Source organism: Globicephala melas, chromosome 14 (genome assembly GCF_963455315.2).
Source record: "Globicephala melas chromosome 14, mGloMel1.2, whole genome shotgun sequence".
Taxonomy (NCBI): Eukaryota; Metazoa; Chordata; class Mammalia; order Artiodactyla; family Delphinidae; genus Globicephala; species Globicephala melas.
Window position 1 is genome coordinate 38,380,150 of NC_083327.1, and position 21,798 is coordinate 38,401,947.

At 40.1% G+C, this 21,798-nt stretch overlaps 1 protein-coding gene across 8 annotated transcripts in view; it reads left to right on the forward strand.

Moving 5' to 3' along the window:
- The window catches only part of AFG1L (AFG1 like ATPase), a 226,869-nt gene that overhangs the window by 6,137 nt on the left and 198,934 nt on the right, over positions 1 to 21,798 (forward strand). For 6 of the 8 annotated variants that reach the window (XR_009558727.1, XM_060283444.1, XM_060283443.2 and 3 more), the window contains exon 1: positions 15,152 to 15,465. The exons of 1 other annotated variant lie outside the window; for it this stretch is intronic. Coding sequence is in view for 5 of the 7 variants with exons in the window: in XM_060283444.1 (XP_060139427.1) it covers positions 15,330 to 15,465 (136 nt within the window). In the remaining 2 variants the exon portion in view is untranslated. Of the gene's footprint in view, positions 1 to 15,151; positions 15,466 to 18,552; positions 19,958 to 21,798 lie in introns of those variants that run through there. One more of the 8 variants, XM_060283446.2, reaches the window with a different exon arrangement.

Below are 21,798 nucleotides of genomic sequence, written 5' to 3' on the forward strand. Positions count from 1 at the left end.
TATGTGAGTCTGTTTCTGTTTCATAAGTAAGTTCATTTGTATAATTTTTTTTTTTAGATTCCACATATAAGTGATATGTGGCATTTGTCTTTCTCTGTCTGACTTCACTTAATATGATAATCTCTAGGTCTATCTATGTTGCTGCAAATGACAATATTTCATTCTTTTTTATGGTTGAGTAATACTCCATTATATATATATATATATATATATATATACCACATCTTCTTTATCCATTCATCTGTTGTTGGACACTTAGATTGCTTCCGTGCCTTGGCTATTGTAAATAATATTGCTATGAACATTGGGGTGTGTGTATCTTTTCAAGTTAGAGTTTTCATCTTTTCCTGATAAATACCCAGGAGTGGGATTGCTGGATCATATGGTAACTCTATTTTTAATTTCTAAAGGTACCTCCGTACTGTTCTCCATAGTGGCTGCACCAGTTTACATTCCCACCAACAGTGTAGAAGGGTTCCCTTTTCTCCATACTCTGTCCAGCATTTATTTGTAGACTTTTTGATGATGGTCAGTCATTCTGACTGTGTGAGGTGATACCTTATTGTAGTTTTGACTTGCATTTCTCTAATGATTAGTGATATTGAACATCTTTCCATGTACCTGTTGGCCATCTGGATGTCTTCTTAGGAGAAAGGTCTATTTAGGTCTTCTGCCCAGTTTTTTGATTGGGTTGTTTGCTTTTTGATATTGAGCTGTACGAGCTATTTGTATATTTTGGAAATTAAACCCTTGTCTCTTGCATTGTTTGCAGATATTTTCTCCCATTCTGTAGGTTGTCTTTTTGTTTTGTTTATGGTTTCCTCTGCTGTGCAAAAAGCTTGTAAGTTTGATTAGGTCCTGTTTGTTTATTTTTGCTTTTATTTCTTTTGCCTTGTGAGACTGATCTAAGAAAGTGTTGCTACAGTTTATATCAGAAAATGTTTTGCCTGTGTTCTCTTCTAGGAGTTTTATGGTGTCGTGTCTTATATTTAAGTCTTTAAGCCATTTTGAGTTTATTTTTGTGTATGCTGTGAGGGTGTGTTCTAACTTCATTGATTTACATGCGGCTTTCCAGCTTCCCCAACACCACTTGCTGGAGAGACTGTCTTTTCTCCACTGTATATTCTTGCCTCCCTTGTTAGAGATTAATTGACCATAGGTGTGTGGGCTTGTTTCTGGCCGCTCTATTCTGTTCCATTGATCCATATGTCTATTCTTGTGCCAATACTTCTCTGTTTTGATTACTGTAGCTTTGAGGTATTGTTGAAGTCTGAGAGGGTTATGCCTCCAGGTTCTTTCTTTTTCCTCAGGATTGCTTTGGCAATTCTGGGTCTTTTGTGGTTCCATATACATTTTAGGATTATTTGTTATGAGGACTTTCTTGTAGGCAAAAGGAGATGCTGCCTTGTGGGACCAGCTAGTTTATATTTTCATTTTAAATTTGTAAATTGAGATTCTGTCTTATCAATCAGTGTCTTGTGAACTTGACTAATACATCACTTCCCCAGGCCTAATCACCTCTGAGGAAAATGGTAAAACCAAGTAACTGGACCTCCAGAGTGTCAGACTCTGAAAATGTGACGAACCTAGTGAAGTCCTGTAAACTTCTCAAGGGCCAGCCTGGCCACTCTTATATCATTTTTCTAATTCAGAGCTCACACCCTGACCTACCTCTAAACCCCTGCTCCCAGGCTGCTGTGATTTCCTGAAGAAAATCCCAAACTAGCTGGCACCTTTGTAAATTTATGGTTTCCAACCTCAGCTGACCCTTCAACACACCTCAGCATTCCCTTATTTTATCCTCTTCTTGTATTTGACACCCCTCTTCCTTACTCTCAGCATGTAGCCTCACTTCATGCAGTACAAAGCAAAGTAAAACCCACAAAGCTCAGTATCTCCCTCCTCTCCACTGAAGACTACTTACAACATGAGTCACCCTCAGAACCTCTGAGAGCTCAAGGCATGCCCAGGCTACTTCCAGCTTTTGAGAATGCGGGCATTTTCAGATTTGGTATTGAGGAAATTATTTATAAACACTGTGGCTTGTTTGTTAATTTTAAATAAAGCATTTACATGATTCAAAAGTCAAAATGCACTTGAGTATCCATTGATATAGCTGCCTCCAATCCCTGTCTGCAGCCATCTAGTTCCCCTTTCCATTGACAGCCACTGTTACCAGTTTCTTGCTGCGTATCTTTGTATCCTTCCAGAAATATTCTAGCATGGTTACATATATATATGTATATATAACAAAAATGGCATCATAGGATAACACACTTTTGCACCTTATTTTACTTAACAATGTATCTTGGAGATAGATCCACACTTATACAGCAGCAAAGTATTTCATTACCTGATGTACCATAATTTATTTAACTTGTCCCTGAAGGGGAGCAGAATGTGTGACCCCAAAATATGCCAGTTTGGCATGTGGATTGTCTTGAACGGAGGGCAATCAAGATGCAGCAGACTCAAGAAAAACTTGTACCTCTCTCACCACTACCTAAAAGAACGTAGATAGGGGGCCTGGCCTAGAGAGAGCTATTACCAGAGAGAACTTTTGCCTGAATGACCTATTTCTGTGGCAGGGCAAACATCTAATTACCAAACATCTGTTCCTTGGAAGCCCCAGGCCCCTATCCCATTCCTTAGCTCAGGGTGGTACATAAGCTTCAACTGCCCAATTTGCTCTTTAGTCTCATGCTTCTATTGGACTCCTGTACATACAAAATTAAATTTGTTTCTCTCCCGTTACGTTGTTTTATGTCAATTTGATTATTATCTACCCTAGAAGGGTAGAGGAAAAAATTTTTCTCCACTACATCCCCTACAGACGAATATCTTTGGTGACCTCAGTCTTTCACTATTACAGTGCTGCAGTGAATAACCTTGAATATGCCGTCATTACACACACATGGGATTATATTTGCAGGATAAGCTCCTGTATGGGCATACCTCAGAGATACTATGGGTTCAGTTCCCAACTTCCACAGTAAAGCAAATATCACAAATAAGCAAGTCCACAAATTTTTTCATTTCCCAATGCATACAAAAGTTATGTTGCACTACATTGTAGTCTGTTAAGTGTGCTCCAGCATTACGTCTCAAAAAACAATGTGCATACCTTAATTAAAAAATAATACTGTTGGGAAAATAGCGCTGATAGACTTGCTCCACTAAGAGTTGCCGCAAACCTTCAGTTTGTAAAATTGCAATATCTGCAAAGCACAGTGAAATTTTCAGCCCCATCCCCTGACTCCTGGGAATGTGGCAGACAGGAGAGGGCAAGGAAGAGCCTTGCGCACATCCCCCATATTTTGCCCTGGACACCTCTTCCATTTGGCTATTCCTGAGTTGTTATCCTTTATAATAAACTGTTAAACATAAGTAAAGTGTTTTTTTCTGAGTTCTGTGAGTCGAATTGTCAAACCTGAGGGGGGAAGGGGGTCATGAGAATCCTCACATTTGTAACCAGCCAGGCAGGAGTGGGTAGCTTAGGCACCCCATTTAAGGCTGGTGTCTGAAGTGGGAGCAGTCTTGTGGGACTGAGTCTTTAACCTGCAGGGTCTGTGCTAAGTCCAGGTATTTAGTGTCAGAATTGAATTGAATTGTTGGACGACCAGCTGGGGTTGGAGACTCAGGCTTTGGAGATGATGTTAAGCCCTTCTAGGAGCATATCAGGTAGTCTCTATCCTTCCCTTAAAGGTTAAGTTCTCTACTTCCACGGTCATGGAGGGGTCACTGCAGGGTTGCTTCTTGGACTGTCTAAGAGTTTGGGATCTTGGGGAGGTTAATACGTCCTCACACCGATTTTCCTTGTATATTTGTTCACAGTTTCATTTAAAGAAGAGGCAGGGGACTTCGCTGGTGGTCCAGTGGTTAAGACTCCGTGCTTCCACTGTAGGGGGCATGGGTTCGATCCCTGGTTGGGGAACTAAGATCCTGAAAAAAAAAGAAAGAAAAAAAGAAGAGGCAAGACCTGGAGCAAGCCACTCAGCAAAATAAGCCTGGTAATGTGACTCACTCTCAGAAGGCAGGTTAGTGAGCATCTGTTGATCTGTTGTGTTTTAGGCATGCCCTTAGAGGGGTCTTACTCCGTACCCTGAGATCCTTCACAGGGTGTCTCTTCCAATGCACACTCAATTCTACATTTGGTTACTTTTTTTTGCGTGATTTAGTGTCTCTTCTGTATTGGTAAATCAGGCAGCGCCCAGCTGGTTGTATCAACATCGGAACCCCCCTCTCTTGCTTTTATCCAAGTTCGTCTCCACCAGTTATGCCTTTTTCCCTATATCTTCTCACAACCCTTTGTGGTAGCCGTGAGAATGTGCCTCTCAGATCTCTAGCCTCAGGAAACATAATTAACCTATGGCCTCAGCTGCTGTGCGCTGAAATTCGTTACTGCATTTGCTCTGAGTCCACGTATCCCGTGGCTGCTCGCAGCCAAATGCTGAGCACGCCAGGCAATGGCTGAGGACTGCTTAGACATCAGGACTGCTCAGACACTTCTCCTCTTAGAGATGACATTGGATCCAGTGTCTGGAAGAGTCAAAAGCAGCCATGACAATGAGCAATTTCTGTCCTTGCTCAAGTGGTTGACTTCTGGGGGGATAAAAAAAAACGCCGCAGGATTCCTTTTGAAATTGAAAGGCCCTGACCTCATGCAGGGTGGCTGATTTCAACCATGTAAGGCCAGGCAAGGTTAGTGTAAACCTGAATCAGGGTGAAAATACACAATCCTGAGCTGTGGGAACAGTGGGAACCAGGCATTTGTATTCCTTCTCTCAAGAAAATGGATTATGAACTTTCTAAGTAAAGAACCAACAATGTTATCTAGAGCAGTGTTTCTCAAACATTAATATGCATACAAGTCACCTGGAGATTGTATAAAACTGCAGATTCTGATCCAGGAGTTCTAGGATGAGACCTGAGATTTTGCATTTCTGACAAGTTCCAGAAAATGCCATCGCTGCTGGTCTCCAGACCACACCAAATAGCAAGGATCTAGAGAATCTGAAGAATGCCATATATATTGTATTGATTAGTTGGTGGGGCAGGGAGAGGGTCATTTCCAGAACCAATAGCATCATGTGATCTCCTTAGCTGAACAGATATGTCTCCCTTAGGACGCTTAGAGCATTCTAGCCATTCATGTGACAAATATGTACTGAGCAGCTACAGAAAACCAAGTGCTGTGCTAGGTGCTAGGGCAGGAGGGAGCATGGAGAGGAGGGAAGGTGGGAAAAAGATATGTTTTTTGTTTCCAGGATCTTTCAGTGTGGTCATAGGGACACGTCAGTAGAACATGATGAGAGCCACATAGCCCAGTCTCAAGGGTAGTAGGGAAAGAATTCCAGAAGGAAGCAACAAAACTGAGACATAAAGTTGGTGTTTGATGTGCAAAGTGCCTGTGATTTGGGTGTGCCTGTGTGTGGGAGGTGCATTCCAGAGAAAGAGATAAATACAGAGGCCCAGAGGAAAGCACTGCTGGGGAACTACACATAGTTTAGTACTACTGGAATGAAAGTGCAAAATGACAAGGACTAAGGCCAGAGGGACAAGGCCATGAGGCATTACAGTGTTTGTGGTTCTGACCCTTATCTAAAGACATTCTAAAGGAAACCACTGAATGGGAGTGACTTGATTTTTAGTTTAGAAAGATCACTCTGGCAGAACTAAGATAGCAGCAGTGGGAATGTAGAGAAAAGAATGGACTTGAGAAATAGTTGCCCCTGTTTCTCTAGTTTGACCCAAAGAAGGTACTGCATTAAGCAGCTGAGGACTGCCCAGACTGGAAATCTATGAGATGCCAGGTCGGAAGAGAGTGTCAGGACGCAAACAGCGCCGTAACTCCTACTGGGAGGTGAAAGGCCTGGCAGATCTCTGTGATTTGGTATCAGTGTTCTAGTGAAAGGCCTTAGCCACTAGGATATACACAGGCACACCAGCTTTGACTCCTAGTTGTGTTTGCAAAGGAAGTAAGCTCTCCTAACTACTCGTTTGGGAACACATCTTCGCAGGAGGTGTATTTGGCCAGAACCTGTGGGCTGGTTTCAGTAGAGAGATTGACCAGGCCTGCTGCGACAAGGCTTGATCCACTCAGCTGTTTAATGCTCCCAAATCGATACTTACTTCAACTTGGAGTATGGGCATATTACTACCATGTTTGCCACCCCACAGCACACACTCACACAGGCACCCATGTGCTATTTCTGTTTGTTGTCCTATTGCCTAACCAAACTCAGCATATCTAAAGTCACTCTCATTCCATTTACTCTCAAGCAATACCCCCAATATTTATATCCTTTTTGCTGTAAGTATTATTTTTTGAATCGCTTGGGCTTTAGCTGTGCATCATCTTTTTCACCTCTTTCTCATCTGCCCTCACCCCCTTGCCATACCCTAGCTTGGTTAATGTTAGACCACAGAGATCTCCATGCTACCTTGCTTTCTCTAATTTCTTCTATCCATTAGGCACAATACTAGTGTGATTTACGTACTACCGTTCTGATATGTTTTTATAGTATAGATATCTCTTGCCTAGAAATTTATATTTTACATAAATGTGTCTGACTTGAAGACAATGCTATGAGCAAATCAATTATATTTAGTGAGGGTTTGGTAGAGGAAATGGGCAAAATCCTTAGTAGCCAAGTAACCCTAGAAAAGTTTTTTGCCTGACTGTGCCTCTGTTTCTTTATGTGTAAAATGGGGACAAAAATAGTATCTACCTTACCAGGTGATTATGAGTACTGAGAGTTAATATTTATAAAGCAGTTAGAACAGTGCCGGACACATGGTAAGCCCTGAAATGCCTAGAATCTGTAAACAAGTCAATAAGGAAATGGCCTTACCTAGAAAGAAAGAATGTAGTTGAAAATCATAGGATGAGGCCTTGAAGCCATGATTAGAAGTGACTGGTGCTGTGTGGCTAGGCCTGTGAGCAGAGGCTATTCAATCAATGTTGTAACTAAATGAATCTAGTACTGGAAAGCTTGATGATCCTCTTGACCAGAAACCTGAGCTTAAATCTATTGACAGAGTGTTTCAAAACCTTGATTTATTTACTGTCATTTTAGATTCAAAATATTAGTTTTCACAGGCATTTCTGTCTAAGGCAATGTCAATTAATTAGGTCCCAAGTAAAACATCTGCCATGGGAGATTTACATTACCATAGCCTGCATTTGAGAAAGTCAAAAATTTCAAAATATCGTTAGTTCCAAAGTATGTTTTTGATAGCCCAGCTTGAATACTGCATTGTGGATAACAAGGTTAAATAAAGGTTCTAATAAGACAAACAACGACAATTTTAAATAAATCAGATGTTTTTGTCGAAGATTACTCTGTGATTTTCTCCAATTATTCATGACATTTCACCCATTCATATTGTGATCTGCTTTAACAGTGAAGGGAAAAAAAACCTCATCTCCTTGTTTATTCTTTGTTCTCAAGGAGATAAGCTGTTTATAAAGATACGTTATTTGTTATTTAAATCACTTTTACTGAAGTTGTTTATTTCCTTGTTTCAGTTTCTAAAAATATTTCAACAATTGTAATGCTTCTTAGAGATGTCTATTCAATTCAGAGTGATTTGTACTGAAATTCTTTGCTAAATGGGCACAGGTGCTATGTGTATAACATGCTAGAGTGAGTCAAAACTAATAAATGCTAAAAAACAAAAAGGATAATGGGGATATACTTGTGTCAACTTTCAAAATCTGTGATTAAAAACATTTTAGACCTAACATCTCAGATATTTGTAAATGTCTAACTCTATACTTGCCACTTCAAAACTATTTAATAATAGTAATAATAATAAATTAGATAACACCAAAACTATAAGCAGAAAAACTGTATAATTTAAATCCAGAAATCTATTTCTTAGAAAATGCCCTTCAATCACTTTGCAGACTTTCAAGATCATAATTATTATATAAAAGTAATTACATTAGGGCTTCCCTGGTGGCGCAGTGGTTGAGAGTCCGCCTGCCGATGCAGGGGACACGGGTTCGTGCCCCAGTCTGGGAAGATTCCACATGCCATGGAGCAACTAAGCCCGTGAGCCACAACTACTGAAGCCCGCATACCTAGAGCCCGTGCTCCGCAACAAGAGAAGCCACCGCAATGAGAAGCCCGCGCACCGCAACAAAGAGTAGCCCCCGCTCACGTCAACTAGAGAAGGTCCGTGCGTAGAAACAAAGATCCAACACAGCCAAAAAAAAAAAAAAAGGCATCCAAATTGGTGAATTTTTATGTAACCATTTTAATTTTGAAGATGAAAGAAAAAAGCAACATGTTTGGCATATTATGCTTTATTATTTGAAGAAAGGTAAAAACGCAACTGAAAAGCAAAAAAAGATTTGTGCAGTGTATGGAGAAGATGCTGTGACTGATCGAACATGTCAAAAGTGGTTTGCAAAGTTTCATGCTGGAGATTTCTCGCTGGATGATGCTCCCCGGTGGGGTAGACCAGTTGAAACTGATAGCGATCAAATCGAGACATTCATTGAGAACAATTAATGTTATACCACGCGGGAGATAGCCGACATACTCAAAATATCCAAATCAAGCATTGAAAATCATTTGCACCAGCTTGGTTATGTTTATCTCTTTGATGTTTGGGTTCCACATAAGTTAAGCGAAAAAACCCTTCTTGACTGTATTTCCACATGCGATTCTTTACTTAAACGTAATGAAAATGTTCCACTTTTAAAACAAATTGTGGCTGGCGATGAAAAGTGGATACTATACAATAATGTGGAATGGAAGAGATTGTGGGGCAAACGAAATAAACCACCACCAACCACACCAAAGGCCGGTCTTCATCCAAAGAAGGTGATGTTGTGTATATGGTGGGATTGGAAGAGAGTCCTCTATTATGAGCTCCTTCAGGAAAACCAAACGATTAATTCCAACAAGTACTGCTCCCAATTAGACCGACTGAAAGCGTCACTCGATGAAAAGCGTCCAGAACTAGTCAACAGAAAATGCATAATCTTCCATCAGGATAATGCAAGACCACATGTTTCTTTGATGACCTGGCAAAAACGGTTACAGCTTGGCTGGGAAGTTCTGATTCATCCACTGAATTCACCAGACATTACACCTTCGGATTTCTATTTATTTAGGTCTTTACAAAGTTCTCTTAATGGAAAAAAATTCAATTCCCTGGAAGACTGTAAAAGGCACCTGGAACAGTTCTTTGCTCAAAAAGATAAAAAGTTTTAGGAAGATGGGATTATGAAGTTGCCTGAAAAATGGCAGAAGGTAGTGGAAAAAAAGGGTGACTACGTTGTTCAATAAAGTTCTTGGTGAAAATGAAAAACGTGTCTTTTATTTTTACTTAAAAACCAAAGGCACTTTTTGCCCAACCCAATAAGAAAAGTATCAGAACGCATTTAGGAAATAAAGATGGGGGTAGAGTGTGGGAAGATGAGATCAGTTTTCCAGTTTTTTGAGAATAGTACATATGGAGGTTCATGAAAACAAATGAGATACTTGGTAAATCACTGGGTTTCAATCACTATGAGAAGATGGTAAGGTAGGTTAGGAACCAGATCTTGATTTTCTAAAGGTCCATAATAAATTGTATTTCATTCGGTAGACAGTAGGGAGGCATTGCAAGTTCAGAATCTGTGATGCAATGTGGTCAGATAGGTCACATTTTTGGAAACAAACCTGATAGCAAGATGGATCAGAGGAGAGAGAGACAGAGCCAGTTAGGAGATGACTGTATTACCCTCAGAAAGACAGGAGGAAGACCCAATGGTAGTTGGTGGATTTATGCCATATTAAGATGATAGATTCAATTATATCTAATGAAAGATTGCATCTGAATCATGAGGAAGAGAAATTAATTGAAGGTGGCTCCCAGATTACAAATTTGCATGTGGATTTGGGGGAGGTTAGAAATGGCTGTGGGTTGCTGCTATTTTAGAAAGAAAGATGGGGGCTTCCCTGGTGGCGCAGTGGTTGGGAGTCTGCCTGCCAATGCGGGGGACACGGGTTCATGCCCCGGTCCGGGGTGATCCCACGTGCTGCGGAGCGGCTGGGTCTGTGAGCCGTGACCGCTGGGCCTGCACGTCCGGAGCCTGTGCTCTGCGACGGGAGAGGCCACAGCAGTGAGAGGCCCGCGTACTGCCAAAAAAAAAAAAAAAAAAAGAAAGATGGCAGAGAGGGCATGTGGAGAAATTACATAAGAAAAGCCTCTCCTTCCCCCTTAAAATTTGGGTAAGAAACATTTAAGGAGGAAATATATAGGTAAATAGACAAATAGACATATTATCATGTGGTTCAAATAAAAAAAAGAATATCCTGATAAAGGATATTCAAAACTGAAAAACACTCATACAACTCAATATCAAAAAAACAAAAAATCAAAAAAAAAAAGAACAGCCCAATCCAAAAATGGGCAGAAGATCTGAATAGACATTTCTCCAAGGAAGACATACAAACAGCTAACGGGCATGTGAAAAGATGCTTTACATTGCAAATTATTAGAGAAATGCAAATCAAAAACACAATGAGGTATCATCTCACACCTGTCAGAATGGCCATCATCAAAAAGTCTACAGAAAACAAACTTTGGCAAGAATGTGAAGCAAAGGTAACACTTATACACTGTTGGTGGGAATGTAAATTGGTGCAGCCACTATGGAAAACAGTATGGAAGTTCCTCAAAAAACTAAAAATAGAACTACCATATGATCTAGAAATTTCATTACTGGGTATATATCTAGAAAATAAGAAAACATTAATTCAGCAAGATACATGCACCCCAATGTTCATAGCAGCACTATTTACAATAGCTAAGCTATGGAAGCAACCCAAGTGTCCATGAACAGAGGGAATATATATACACACCATATATGTGTATGTGGTGTATATATGTGTTTATATATATGTGTGGTGTATATATATGTATATATATGTAAACAAATTATATATACAATGGAATATTACTCAGTCATAAAAAGAATGAAATTCTGCTATTTGCAGCAATGTGGATGGACTTAGAGAATATTATCCTTAGTGAAATAAATCAAAGACAAACACTGTATGATATCATTTATATGTGGAATCTCAAAAATAAAACAAACAAACATAGATGCAAAACAGAAACAGACAGATTTAGAAAACAAACTAGTGGTTACCAGTGGGGAGAGGGAAGTGGGGAGGGGCAAGGTAGGGGTATGGGATTAAGAGATACAAGCTATTATGTATAAAATAGATAAGAAAGAAGGATATAGTCTATAGCACAGGGAATTATAGCCATTATTTTATAATATTAATAGCTTTTAATGGAGTATATTCTAAAAATACTGAATCACTATGCTGTATATCTGAAACTAATATAATATTGTAAATCTACTATATTTCAATTAAAAAACCTGAAAAACAACCGAACCAGTTATTTTGAATCTGTTGTTGAAAATAAGTAGAAAGAAACTAAATAAAGAGTTGAGCACTGAACATGACTTCAAATATTTTGTCTTTGGCCAGTCTCTGGTTACAGATGAAATAGTGTTTCATTAAGGAAAAAAATGGTAGCTTTTGTTGGAAGTTCAGCAGATGTGTAATTCTTACTTATTAGAAGGAATGGATTGCTTGCCACAACATCTATACTTGATATAAATTTATATTACTGAGGTGGGTATATCTGGTTTAGAAATTTCCATAGGTAATAAGGCACTTAGGCATATTTATTGTTTGTTGAAATTAAGGAACCTAAATTATATTTTTGACCAAGGATCTTTAATTACAAATATTGGAATTTAGAAGCTAGATATTTTGACTCTGACTCCAGAAAATGAGTTTTTATGGTTTAAATCATTCCTTATGTGTCTTCAAATGAACCATATTGTCTCTTGTAGCTAAAGTGTTTCTTTGTTAAATTAGAAGAACCTATAATTATGAGGAAACATGTGTGATGATAAATAAATGAATGAATAAATAAGTGAAAAATAAGGGCTCTTTGGCTGTATTCCAATTACTTCTCTGATATTGAATTTGATTTTTTTTTTTTTTTTTTTTTTTTTTTGCGGTATGCGGGCCTCTCACTGTTGTGGCCTCTCCCGTTGCGGAGCACAGGCTCCGACGCGCAGGCTCAGCGGCCGTGGCTCACGGGCCTAGCCGCTCCGCGGCATGTGGGATCTTCTCGGACCGGGGCACGAACCCGTGTCCCCTGCATCGGCAGGCGGACTCTCAACCACTGCGCCACCAGGGAAGTCCGATGGTGTTTTTTATTAATCTTCAAGTGGACTCAAAATATTAGGAGCATCACTGATTTCATGAAGCAGGTAGTCTGGTTTTTGCAGAAAGACTAAAATGATGATAAATTTTGTATTTGTACTAAGACAACTCATTCAGTCACTTAATACACATTTATGGAGTATGTACTAACTTAGGCACTATTCTAGGCCCTGGGGATACAGCGGTGAACAAAAGAGACATTAATCCCAGTCCACATGGAGCTTAAACTCTAGGAAGAGCAGTAAGAGCAGATAATAAGCTAATAAATTAGTAAAATATATATAGTGATGTTGGAGAAAATAAAGCTAGGAAGGAGGAAGTTAGGTAGTTAGGTGGTTAGGAAAGGCCTTCACTGGCAAGGTAGCATAAGGAACTAAGGGCACAAGGAAGTGAACCAAGTAGATATCTTGGAGGAGAGCATTCCATGCAGAAGGCACAGGAAATGTAAAAGCTTTGAGGTGGGAAACAGGTTTGTGAGTTCCAGAAACTCACATACCATAGTATGTTATCGACCAACCACTTTCTTTCCCATTTTTGTCATCATTTTTTTTTTAATGATTGCATTGATTGGTTGATTGATGGCTGTGTTGGGTCTTCATAGCTGCACGCAGGCTTTTTCCAGTTGCGGTGAGTGGAGGCTTCTCTTGTTGCGGAGCACGAGCTCTAGGCGTGCGGGCTTCAGTAGTTGTGGCACGTGGGCTCAGTCGTTGTGGCTCTCGGGCTGTAGAGTGCAGGCTCAGTTGTTGTGGTGCACGGGCTTAGTTTCTTCACGGCATGTGGGATCTTCCCAGACCAGGGCTCGAACCTGTGTCCCCTGCATTGGCAGGCAGATTCTTAACCACGGTGCCACCAGGGAAGCCCTGGCCTGGTTTTGTTCCTGAGATTAGAGTCCAGAACTAATTGGCACTTCTCTAGGGAGATTTTTTAGTAGGAAAAGATAATGCTTTGTGATTTTCTGATTTACTTTTTCTGATAATGTTCAAAATGCCTTTTAGGGCTTTTTTTTTTTTTTCGGTACACGGGCCTCTCACTGCTGTAGCCTCTCCCGTTGCGGAGCACAGGCTCCGGACGCGCAGGCTCAGCGGCTATGGCTTACAGGCCCAGCCACTCCGCGGCATGTGGGATCCTCCCGGACCCGGGCACGAACCCGTGTCCCCTGCATCGGCAGGCGGACTCCCAACTGCTGCGCCACCAGGGAAGCCTTAGGGCTTTTTTTTTTGTTTTTGTTTTAGCAATTGCAGGAACAGCAGGAGTTTGGGATTGGTATTTTAATAAAATAGTTTACAGTGGCTACTTAATTAGTTTTCTGGTCATAATAAATTCTCTTGAATACAACAAATGTAATTTAAATTATTTCCAAGTTACCTCATACTTGTACACAATAAAGTTCATTTGCCATGTTTTTGTCCACTTGCACAGTCATGTGAAAATTTCCTGCAGATCTTCCTGCCAATTTGGCATTAAACTATCAATGAGTTCCTATTTCACTTCCATAATTATTAAGCCTTTGGAATCTCTACTAAGAGGTAATTTCATTGACCAAGACCAAGACAAGAAGTTGTTTTCCCAGGGCAAACAAAATGATACCCAGACACTCTCTAAAAGTCTTGAGAGTAATGAATATGTAAGTCAAGGAAGAAACAGTCCAGTTTTTTCAAAAGGCCTTTCACAAAGTGTCACACCAAAAATTAGTAACATTAAATGAAACAAACATGGAGGAATCGTTTGTCGTGTCAGACAATGGAATTAAAGATAGCAAAAAATGTGAAATGACATTTTGAAGGACACAATCAAAATAATTTTTCTATAAACGATTTGACAGAGTCAGTAGAGAAATCTCCAAAATATTATATGCTCTCCTTTTCCTGTTTCTTTGGAATCTTCTATTGTAGACCAACTAACTAACTTCCTGGAACTCTTTCTAGTGTAGTCTGAAACGTGGCTTTCTCCTTCCTGTAATCCAGTTTTTTTATTTTTATTTTTTTTGCCCCACTGCGCCACCCGGGATCATAGCTCCCCCGACCAGGGATGGAAGCCGTGCCTGCTGCAGCGGAAGCGCAGCCTTAACCACTGGAATGCCAAGAAAGTCCCTAGTCCAGATTTTCTTGCTTGCCTGCCTTAGCTCACTCTATTTCCTGTTCTTGGAAGGTCTTCGTTTCCTGTTAAAAATAAAGCTTCTAGAAGGCCTTCCTGATTTCCCAGCCAAAGTGCTCTTTCACTGTTTCCAGAACACCTAGTAGAATCTTTGGTCGCTTTCTTTATCCTTCCTTACCGGATTGCCTGCCTCTTCTGGACAGCAGTTTGTATTCCCAATACAGTTATCATAGTGACTCAAAACATTTTTTGTTTAATCAAATTAGGGCAGATCACTTAGAAATTCCTCCTTAGATACACTGTCCCACAGTCCATCTCGGGCCATTGGCTTTCCCATGTTACACAAATTTTCCATGTTCTTTCAAAACATTTGAGTATATGCCACATTGAAAATGATTTATGCTCTTGAAATACAAAAACTAAAAGTGGTAGGAGCACATTTCATGTACTCTGCCAAAGATGCGTTGGACGCTGGAGGCAAATAAATTGGGGATACCGTTTATGGAGATAACAATATTTCGTTAAAATATGAAGGCCCACTGGATCACCTACACTTTATTTAGGTTTTGGAATCTCGGTCAGGTACGCTACCGAAAAGGCTGAGGAGTGGTTACTTGAATAAACGCCGCAAACACGTTCTAACTCCTTGAAAATGTTTTTAGATCAGCTGCAGCAGGCGCTGGGCGGACAACTGCCCCTCCCCCCAGCCTAAAGCTGCCCTCCGCCCCGTCCCTTCGCCCGGCCCCCGCGCCGCCGCACTGCATGCTGGGAGTCGTAGTCCCGGTTTGTTTTGCCCGGAGGGATCGAAGGGCATTGGAGTCCAGCTTGCCCTCGAGCTACTAGAGGTCGCGTTCTTCCGCTGCTCCCTTTCGTTCTGTCGGGCGGAGCCTTCCGTGAGCACGGCTGGATTTGTCTGTGCTACCGTCTCTCTTCTGGGTTTCAATAAAGTTTTCCTCTTCCTTCCCCTGTACGGAGCTCAAGATGGCGGCCTCTTGGTCGCCCTTGGTTACCCTGCGCTTAGCGCCGAGCCGGCTGAGAGGAAGATGTGTCCGGTGCAGGGCTTGGGCCGCTGCTCTCCCCACTTCGGTCACCGCCCCTGGAAACCCCTTTTGTAAAGGTTAGTGACTGTATCTGGAGTAAGCCGAGACGACTGCTTATGACCGGGGAAGTCTCGGGGCAGTCACCCTCCCTCCTCGAGCTCCCCAAACTGCCTCCTTGGTTCACGGTTTTCGAGAGATTTCTTCGAGAGGAGTTCCACCCTCTCTTGCACCGCTGTTACTGCCTGCTCATGAAGGAGCACTGAGGGAGGTGGCCCAGAGTAACTTTCATTTTGAGGGTTAGATGTCGACCCAGGGTTTGTTCCTTTCCGGCTGTTAGAGACCTGTAAACCCAGGTGTGGGGAGTACCTCGCTTGAAGGGATTCAAGTGTGGGGTTGAGGCCTGGGAACTCTTCCAACCTGCCGCATCCCAAGCTCTCCAGGCTGGTGACCCGGGACTGTACCTCTGACATCTGCAGGCCCTGCGTGCTCTCTGGATTGCGGGAATGCAAGTGTACTGACATTCTCAGATTGAGGGGTCGATTCTTTGTGTTCTTTTCAAGTCCTAGAGGCTTCAGCGAGGCGTATTTTGTCACCGGGCTTGCATCATTCATTCATTCTTTCAAATTGTTATTCATGAGTGAATGAACCTGTATTTTGAGTAACCAAGGCCACAGGAGTGCTAGTTTTACTATATTCATATACTCCCACTAAATTGCGGGCTACTCAAAGGCAAGGACTGGGTGTCATTGTTTCCTCAGCACTTAGCACAGTGTTTGGCACCTGATGGGCAGATATATTTTTTGAGTGAATGAATGACGTTATTCTTATTGCTCCCTCATCCACATACTTAAGCTTTCCTTTTTAAAAAAAATCTCCAGGAACCCCACCCTTATACATCTTAATAAACTGATTCTCATTGGCAGTTTAGCTAAAACTCTATCAGTCTTTGATTATTATCATAAATAGAGTTGAAATTAATACTAAAACTGTGATTAAGTCACCTTAGGTTTTACTGTAAAGTTTAGCGTAATCCACTTACTGTATAATGGAATATTTTGGTAGCATGAGGTTTCGATCTTAATATAAACTATTTAAAAAAATTTTGGAATAGGCTATACAAGCAAATAACACAAAATTCAAAAGGTACAAGAAGGAATTTGGTAAAATGTTGACTTTCTTCCACTCCTGTTCCATAGCCATTTAGTTTTCCTTCCCAGAGGCAACTTCTCATACTTGTTTCTTATGTATTCTTCCAGAGACATTCTGTATATATCCACCATATATATTTATAAATACCTGAATTAAAGAAAAATAGAAGTGGTAATATACTATACACACTGTTCTGGTCCTTCCTTTTTTTTTCATGTAGTATATCTTGGAGATCATTCCATATAAATACGTGTAGAACTGCCTCTTTTTTTTGGCTGCCACAAGGCATGTGGGATCTTAGTTCCCCAACCAGGGATTGAATGGGCCCTCCCTGCATTGGAAGCTCAGAGTCTTAACCACTGGACTGCCAGGGAAGTCCCTGTACCTCATGTTTTAAATGGTTAAAATAGAATTCCGTTTAATGAATGTACCATAATTTATGAAAATTAGGATTTAAGGAACATTAGCATAACAACATGAGCCTTAATGTTTGTTCTGGGTCATGCAATATGCTAAGTGCTTATCTTGTTTAATTTCCGTTATCCTCATTTTGGGGATGAGGAACCCAAGGTTGCAGAAGTTATTTGGCTAGTTAAGTGGCAGAATTTTTTTTTTTTTTTTTTTTTTTGCGGTACGCGGGCCTCTCACTGTTGCGGCCTTTCCCGTTGCGGAGCACAGGCTCCGGATGCGCAGGCTCAGCGGCCATGGCTCACGGGCCCAGCCGCTCCGCGGCATGTGGGATCTTCTCGGACCGGAGCACGAACCCGTGTCCCCTGCATCGGCAGGCGGACTCTCAACCACTGCGCCACCAGGGAAGCCCCAGAATTTGTTTTGAATGTGGACATTTGATGAAAATGCAGTTAGAGGTCAATTTAATTGTAACTAAAGTTGCTCCTTCCCCCTCTTTAAGTAAAAGAAAAATTTAAGTTGAAACGTTATTCAGTATTTAGAGTCTGATTTAAGTTTGTTTTCTATCGTTTTCTTGATGTTTTTGGGGGGGTATTTACTGTTGTCATTTGTTTTATCTCCTTTTTTTAATCTTTTCAAGCCTACTGTTTACTGCAGTGTAATGTGAGGGAAGCACATTACACTTAATGTTAAACAAAAGAAGGAAGTAGATAAAGGAAAGGAATGAGGGGAAAGGAAGAGCATATTCTTTGTTTTTGTGCTTCATTTCTTTCTTTCATTTTTTTTCCCTTAATTAATTTATTTATTTGGCTGCATGGGGTCTTGGCTGCAGCATGCGGGATCGAGTTCCTTGACCAGGGATTGAACCCGGGCCCCCTGCATTGGGAATGCAGTCTTAGCCACTGGACCACCAGGGAAGTCCCCATCTAAGCTTTAATGCCAGCCTTGGCTCTAAGACATTTTGGTAACTGGAAATGTGAAAACTTTAGGGGTCCTAAAATGGTGTTCATTCATATCACCTAACTTTAAATTCCTTAGGAAGTACAACTTATAAATTCCACTTTGTGATATGTATTTCCATTAGTCAGATTATTAAACAATTGAAAGTATCAATAAAATTTGGTATCTTAAATAATTTAAGTATATATGTGAATTTTGATATTACTGCTTGTTTTCTTTTAGGTCTAAGTGTATTTTCATTTAATGTAACAGTTATTCAGTCTCCAGATAGTTATGGGGAAACATTTTATTAGAAATCAGAGTGGTCATGGTGTGGGTAGAAAATGCCTCGAGATTGCTAATTCAGTTGAAGTCTTGTATTAAGTGTATGGAGGGGGAAAGTGAATGAAATTGGCTGCCAGACCTTGAATAGCTTACAGTCTTGGGAGATGGAATTACAAGAGCTAATGTTTATTGAGCCCTTTCTGTGTTCCAGGCAGTCTGCTAGCCGTTTCTTTCTCTCATAATTTATCTTCATAAAAACTCTATTATAAAATTGTTTTAAAATTTTTAAAAAAATTTTATTTTTTAATGTTTCTTTTTAAAAATTTTATATTGGAGTATAATTGATTTACATTGTTGTGTTAGTTTCAGGTGAAACTGAATCACTTTAGTGATTCAGTAAAGTGATTCAGTTATACATGTACATATATCCATTCTTTTTAAGATTCTTTCCCTATATAGGTTATTACAGAGTATTGAGTAGAGTTCCCTGTGCTATCTATAAAGGTATTGTCATCTCTGTTTTATAAATGACTAAACAGGCATGGCTACTCAAGTGGTATTTGAGCCCAGGCATTTTCCCTCCAGAAGCACAAACTTAACCAACCACTGTGTTCTACTAGCTCTTTACCGTGACAATGAACATTAACACCACCATAATCTAGGCCCATCTGAAGTGTTGTAGGACTACAGAGGAGAAAGCAGCTCTGCTTGGAGAGGGGAGGGCTTTTTAGCAAAAGTGTGGAAGTGAGCTGCACCTGGCCCTTATTGGTGTATGTATAGTCCCTCAGGGGGAACAGCTAGAGATGAAGCTTGGCAGGTGGGCTGGATTCTGGTTAGAAGAGTCCTGTATAGTATGCAAAGATGTGTAGGCTCAGGGGGATACTGCTGAAGATTTCTTAAGAAGAGAAGTGATCAGGTCCATTTTAGCATGATTATCCCTGTGGCTACCTGAAAAACAGGTCAAGAATGCCTGGATGGGGGAATATTGGAAGCTTGGTGATTATTTAGGAGGAAGTTGTAGTGGTTTAGGGAGAGTGATTTAGGCCCTGAATTACTGCTGTGGTAAAGATGGAGAGCAGGGCAGCAAAGGAGGGAATTCAGAGACCCTGCTTTGGTGAAATTGACAGGATCTGGGGGAGACAAGGAAAGAGAGGAGTTAAGGTCAATTTGGGTTTCCTAGTTTGGGTAATTTAATGGCATCAAATTCCATCTATCAAAGGAAACTAAACAAATGAAAAGTAAGGCCAGAGGCATTTTAGGGAGGGGTTCCATTTTGGATATGTTAAAGTTGAGGTGTTAGTGATAATTCCAGGTAAACAAGTCTAAGTAGTTGTAGGAAATATGGGATCTGAGTCTAAGAAAGGAAATATGAGGTGTTGAGAGCCATGAGAATGGAAGAACTAGCCTTGAAATATTTGTAGAATGAAAAGGAGAAAAGGCTAGGGATGAGTTCTTGAGGAAAACTGATGTTTTATGAGCAGAAGGTGACCTCATCAGAGAGCAGTTAGAGAGGTCATAGGGGAAATTGGAGAGAAGCCAAGGAAGAGAACGCTTCTAAGTTTTCTAAAACTTAAAATCAGCGTATCTATTGTACTTAAGCTAGCCTTAGAAATTAAGTTTCTTTCTTTCTGTTTTTTTTTCTTACTTTTTGGCCACACTGCGTGGCATGTGGGGTCTTAGTTCCCAGACCAGGGATGGAACCTGCACCCCCTGCAGTGGAAGCGCGGAGTCTTAACTGCCGGACCACCAGGGAAGTCCCAGAAATTAAGTTTATTTCATAGAGGCAAGGTAATATGACAGTCACACCTTGTGATTTCTTATCATTGCAGTGTCCTTCTGTATCTCAGTGTTATATTTTTAGATCTCTATATTAACTGAAGATTCGTATTTACCTTTAGTCACAATCTCTTCTTTAGTACATGTACATTGGAGATCTTGATTAGGTATTAATGTGAGTAGAACTCAGCCATATGAATTGGTATTATTTATTGGCTGTATAGATTAGTGGTTAAGAAAATGGATTTGGACTTTTATTACTCAGTTAGATGAACACCCTGTGTGAAACTTCATGTTTCTTGGATTTCCGTTATTGTTTATTATTATATTAGAAAAGAAGGTTCATGCCTGCTCCTGAGACTATTAACTTCATGATAATAGTTTCTTTCAGTTTTTTTTTTTAAGCATAGCACAACTTATTACATGGCATAGCTAGTGCTCAGATGTAGTTCTGGGGTGGAGGGTGGGCAGATGAAATAGGGTGGGTTCAAGAGTAGAACCCATTAGAAAGGAACTTTAGAAGTCCAGAGATGGATTATTGATCTACTGTAGATTTGCACTGTGTTATACCTCAAGAGCTTCATTCTGTTTGTTTAAGTAAATGGTGAATATTTAAATGGGTTTAACTATTTTTAAAAAATTAACTTTTTTGGGGGCTGCATCGGGTCTTAGTTGCGCCAAGTGGGCTTCTTTCTATTTGCGGCGTGCGGGCTTAGCTGCCCTGCAGCATGTGGGATCTTAGTTGCCCGACCAGGCATCTAACTGGTGTCCCCTGAATTGCAAGATGGATTCTTAACCACTTAAATCCTGGTTTTACCTATTTTAGATTTGTCTTTTCACAAAAGTACCACAGAAATAATAGATGTCAAGGGCCCAGTGCAATAATACGCTCTATAAATTCTGACAGAAGGTCATGTAGCCTCAGCTTGACTATATCTAATACTGTTTCCCTAGGCCACTCATATTTTTTTCTTGCTTGTGACTAAGATTTGTTCTAATTTCTCTTTTAAGAGCCTTTTGAATATGTCTGTTCTTCCTGCTGTGTTTTGTCTTCCTTGCCTAAGGTCCTCTGTTGAGGTCCCATTTCTATGTGTACCCTGCTGGAGGTACCTCATACTTTAATCTCCAGAATCTTTTTTCATAACCTTCTTTCACTGTCCTACTTGTCCTTCTTATTTCTTCTCTCCGTTCAGCTCATCCTAGAAGATACTTTTCAACACATTATCTATCCATATTCTTGACCAGGTGTGCCAGTTTTCAACAATTTTTAAAGCCTGAACATGCAGTTCTTAGTGTAGTTACTTCAAAGCTTCATAATGCAATTTATATCTTAAATGTAATTCCTGTAGATTACATTTAAAAATTCTTATTTATATATTTGTGTAAAAAAATTTAAAATAAATGAACATAACAAATAGACGTTATTTTTCTTTATTGTTTGAAAGAAAATAGACCCCTTAGGTCTCATTATTAAATAGTGTTTGAAAAGGGTGAATATTAAGGAGTTACTCAGTATGCTAGGCCATGCCTATAATTACTTCAGAATAGCTTTATTCAGATTTTTAGGCAGTATTTTACTGATTTGTTATGAAATTTAAGTACTGTTTTTTTTCTTTTGTAAAGTTACACACATTGGCACATTTAAGATGAGCTTCGAAAGGAAAAGAATGATAACTGGCAAGCATTTAGTTTTAATTTTCATAATTTTTCTATTTAAATCAAAAGCACCCTTTTAAAGCCCCTAAATCATCCTTTTATAAATAAAGTAAATGCATTCCTTGATGATGGCTTATGTTGTTTTTTTAAAGAAAGAGTTTAATTAAGATTTGATTTTCTTCTATTCTGCACTTTGT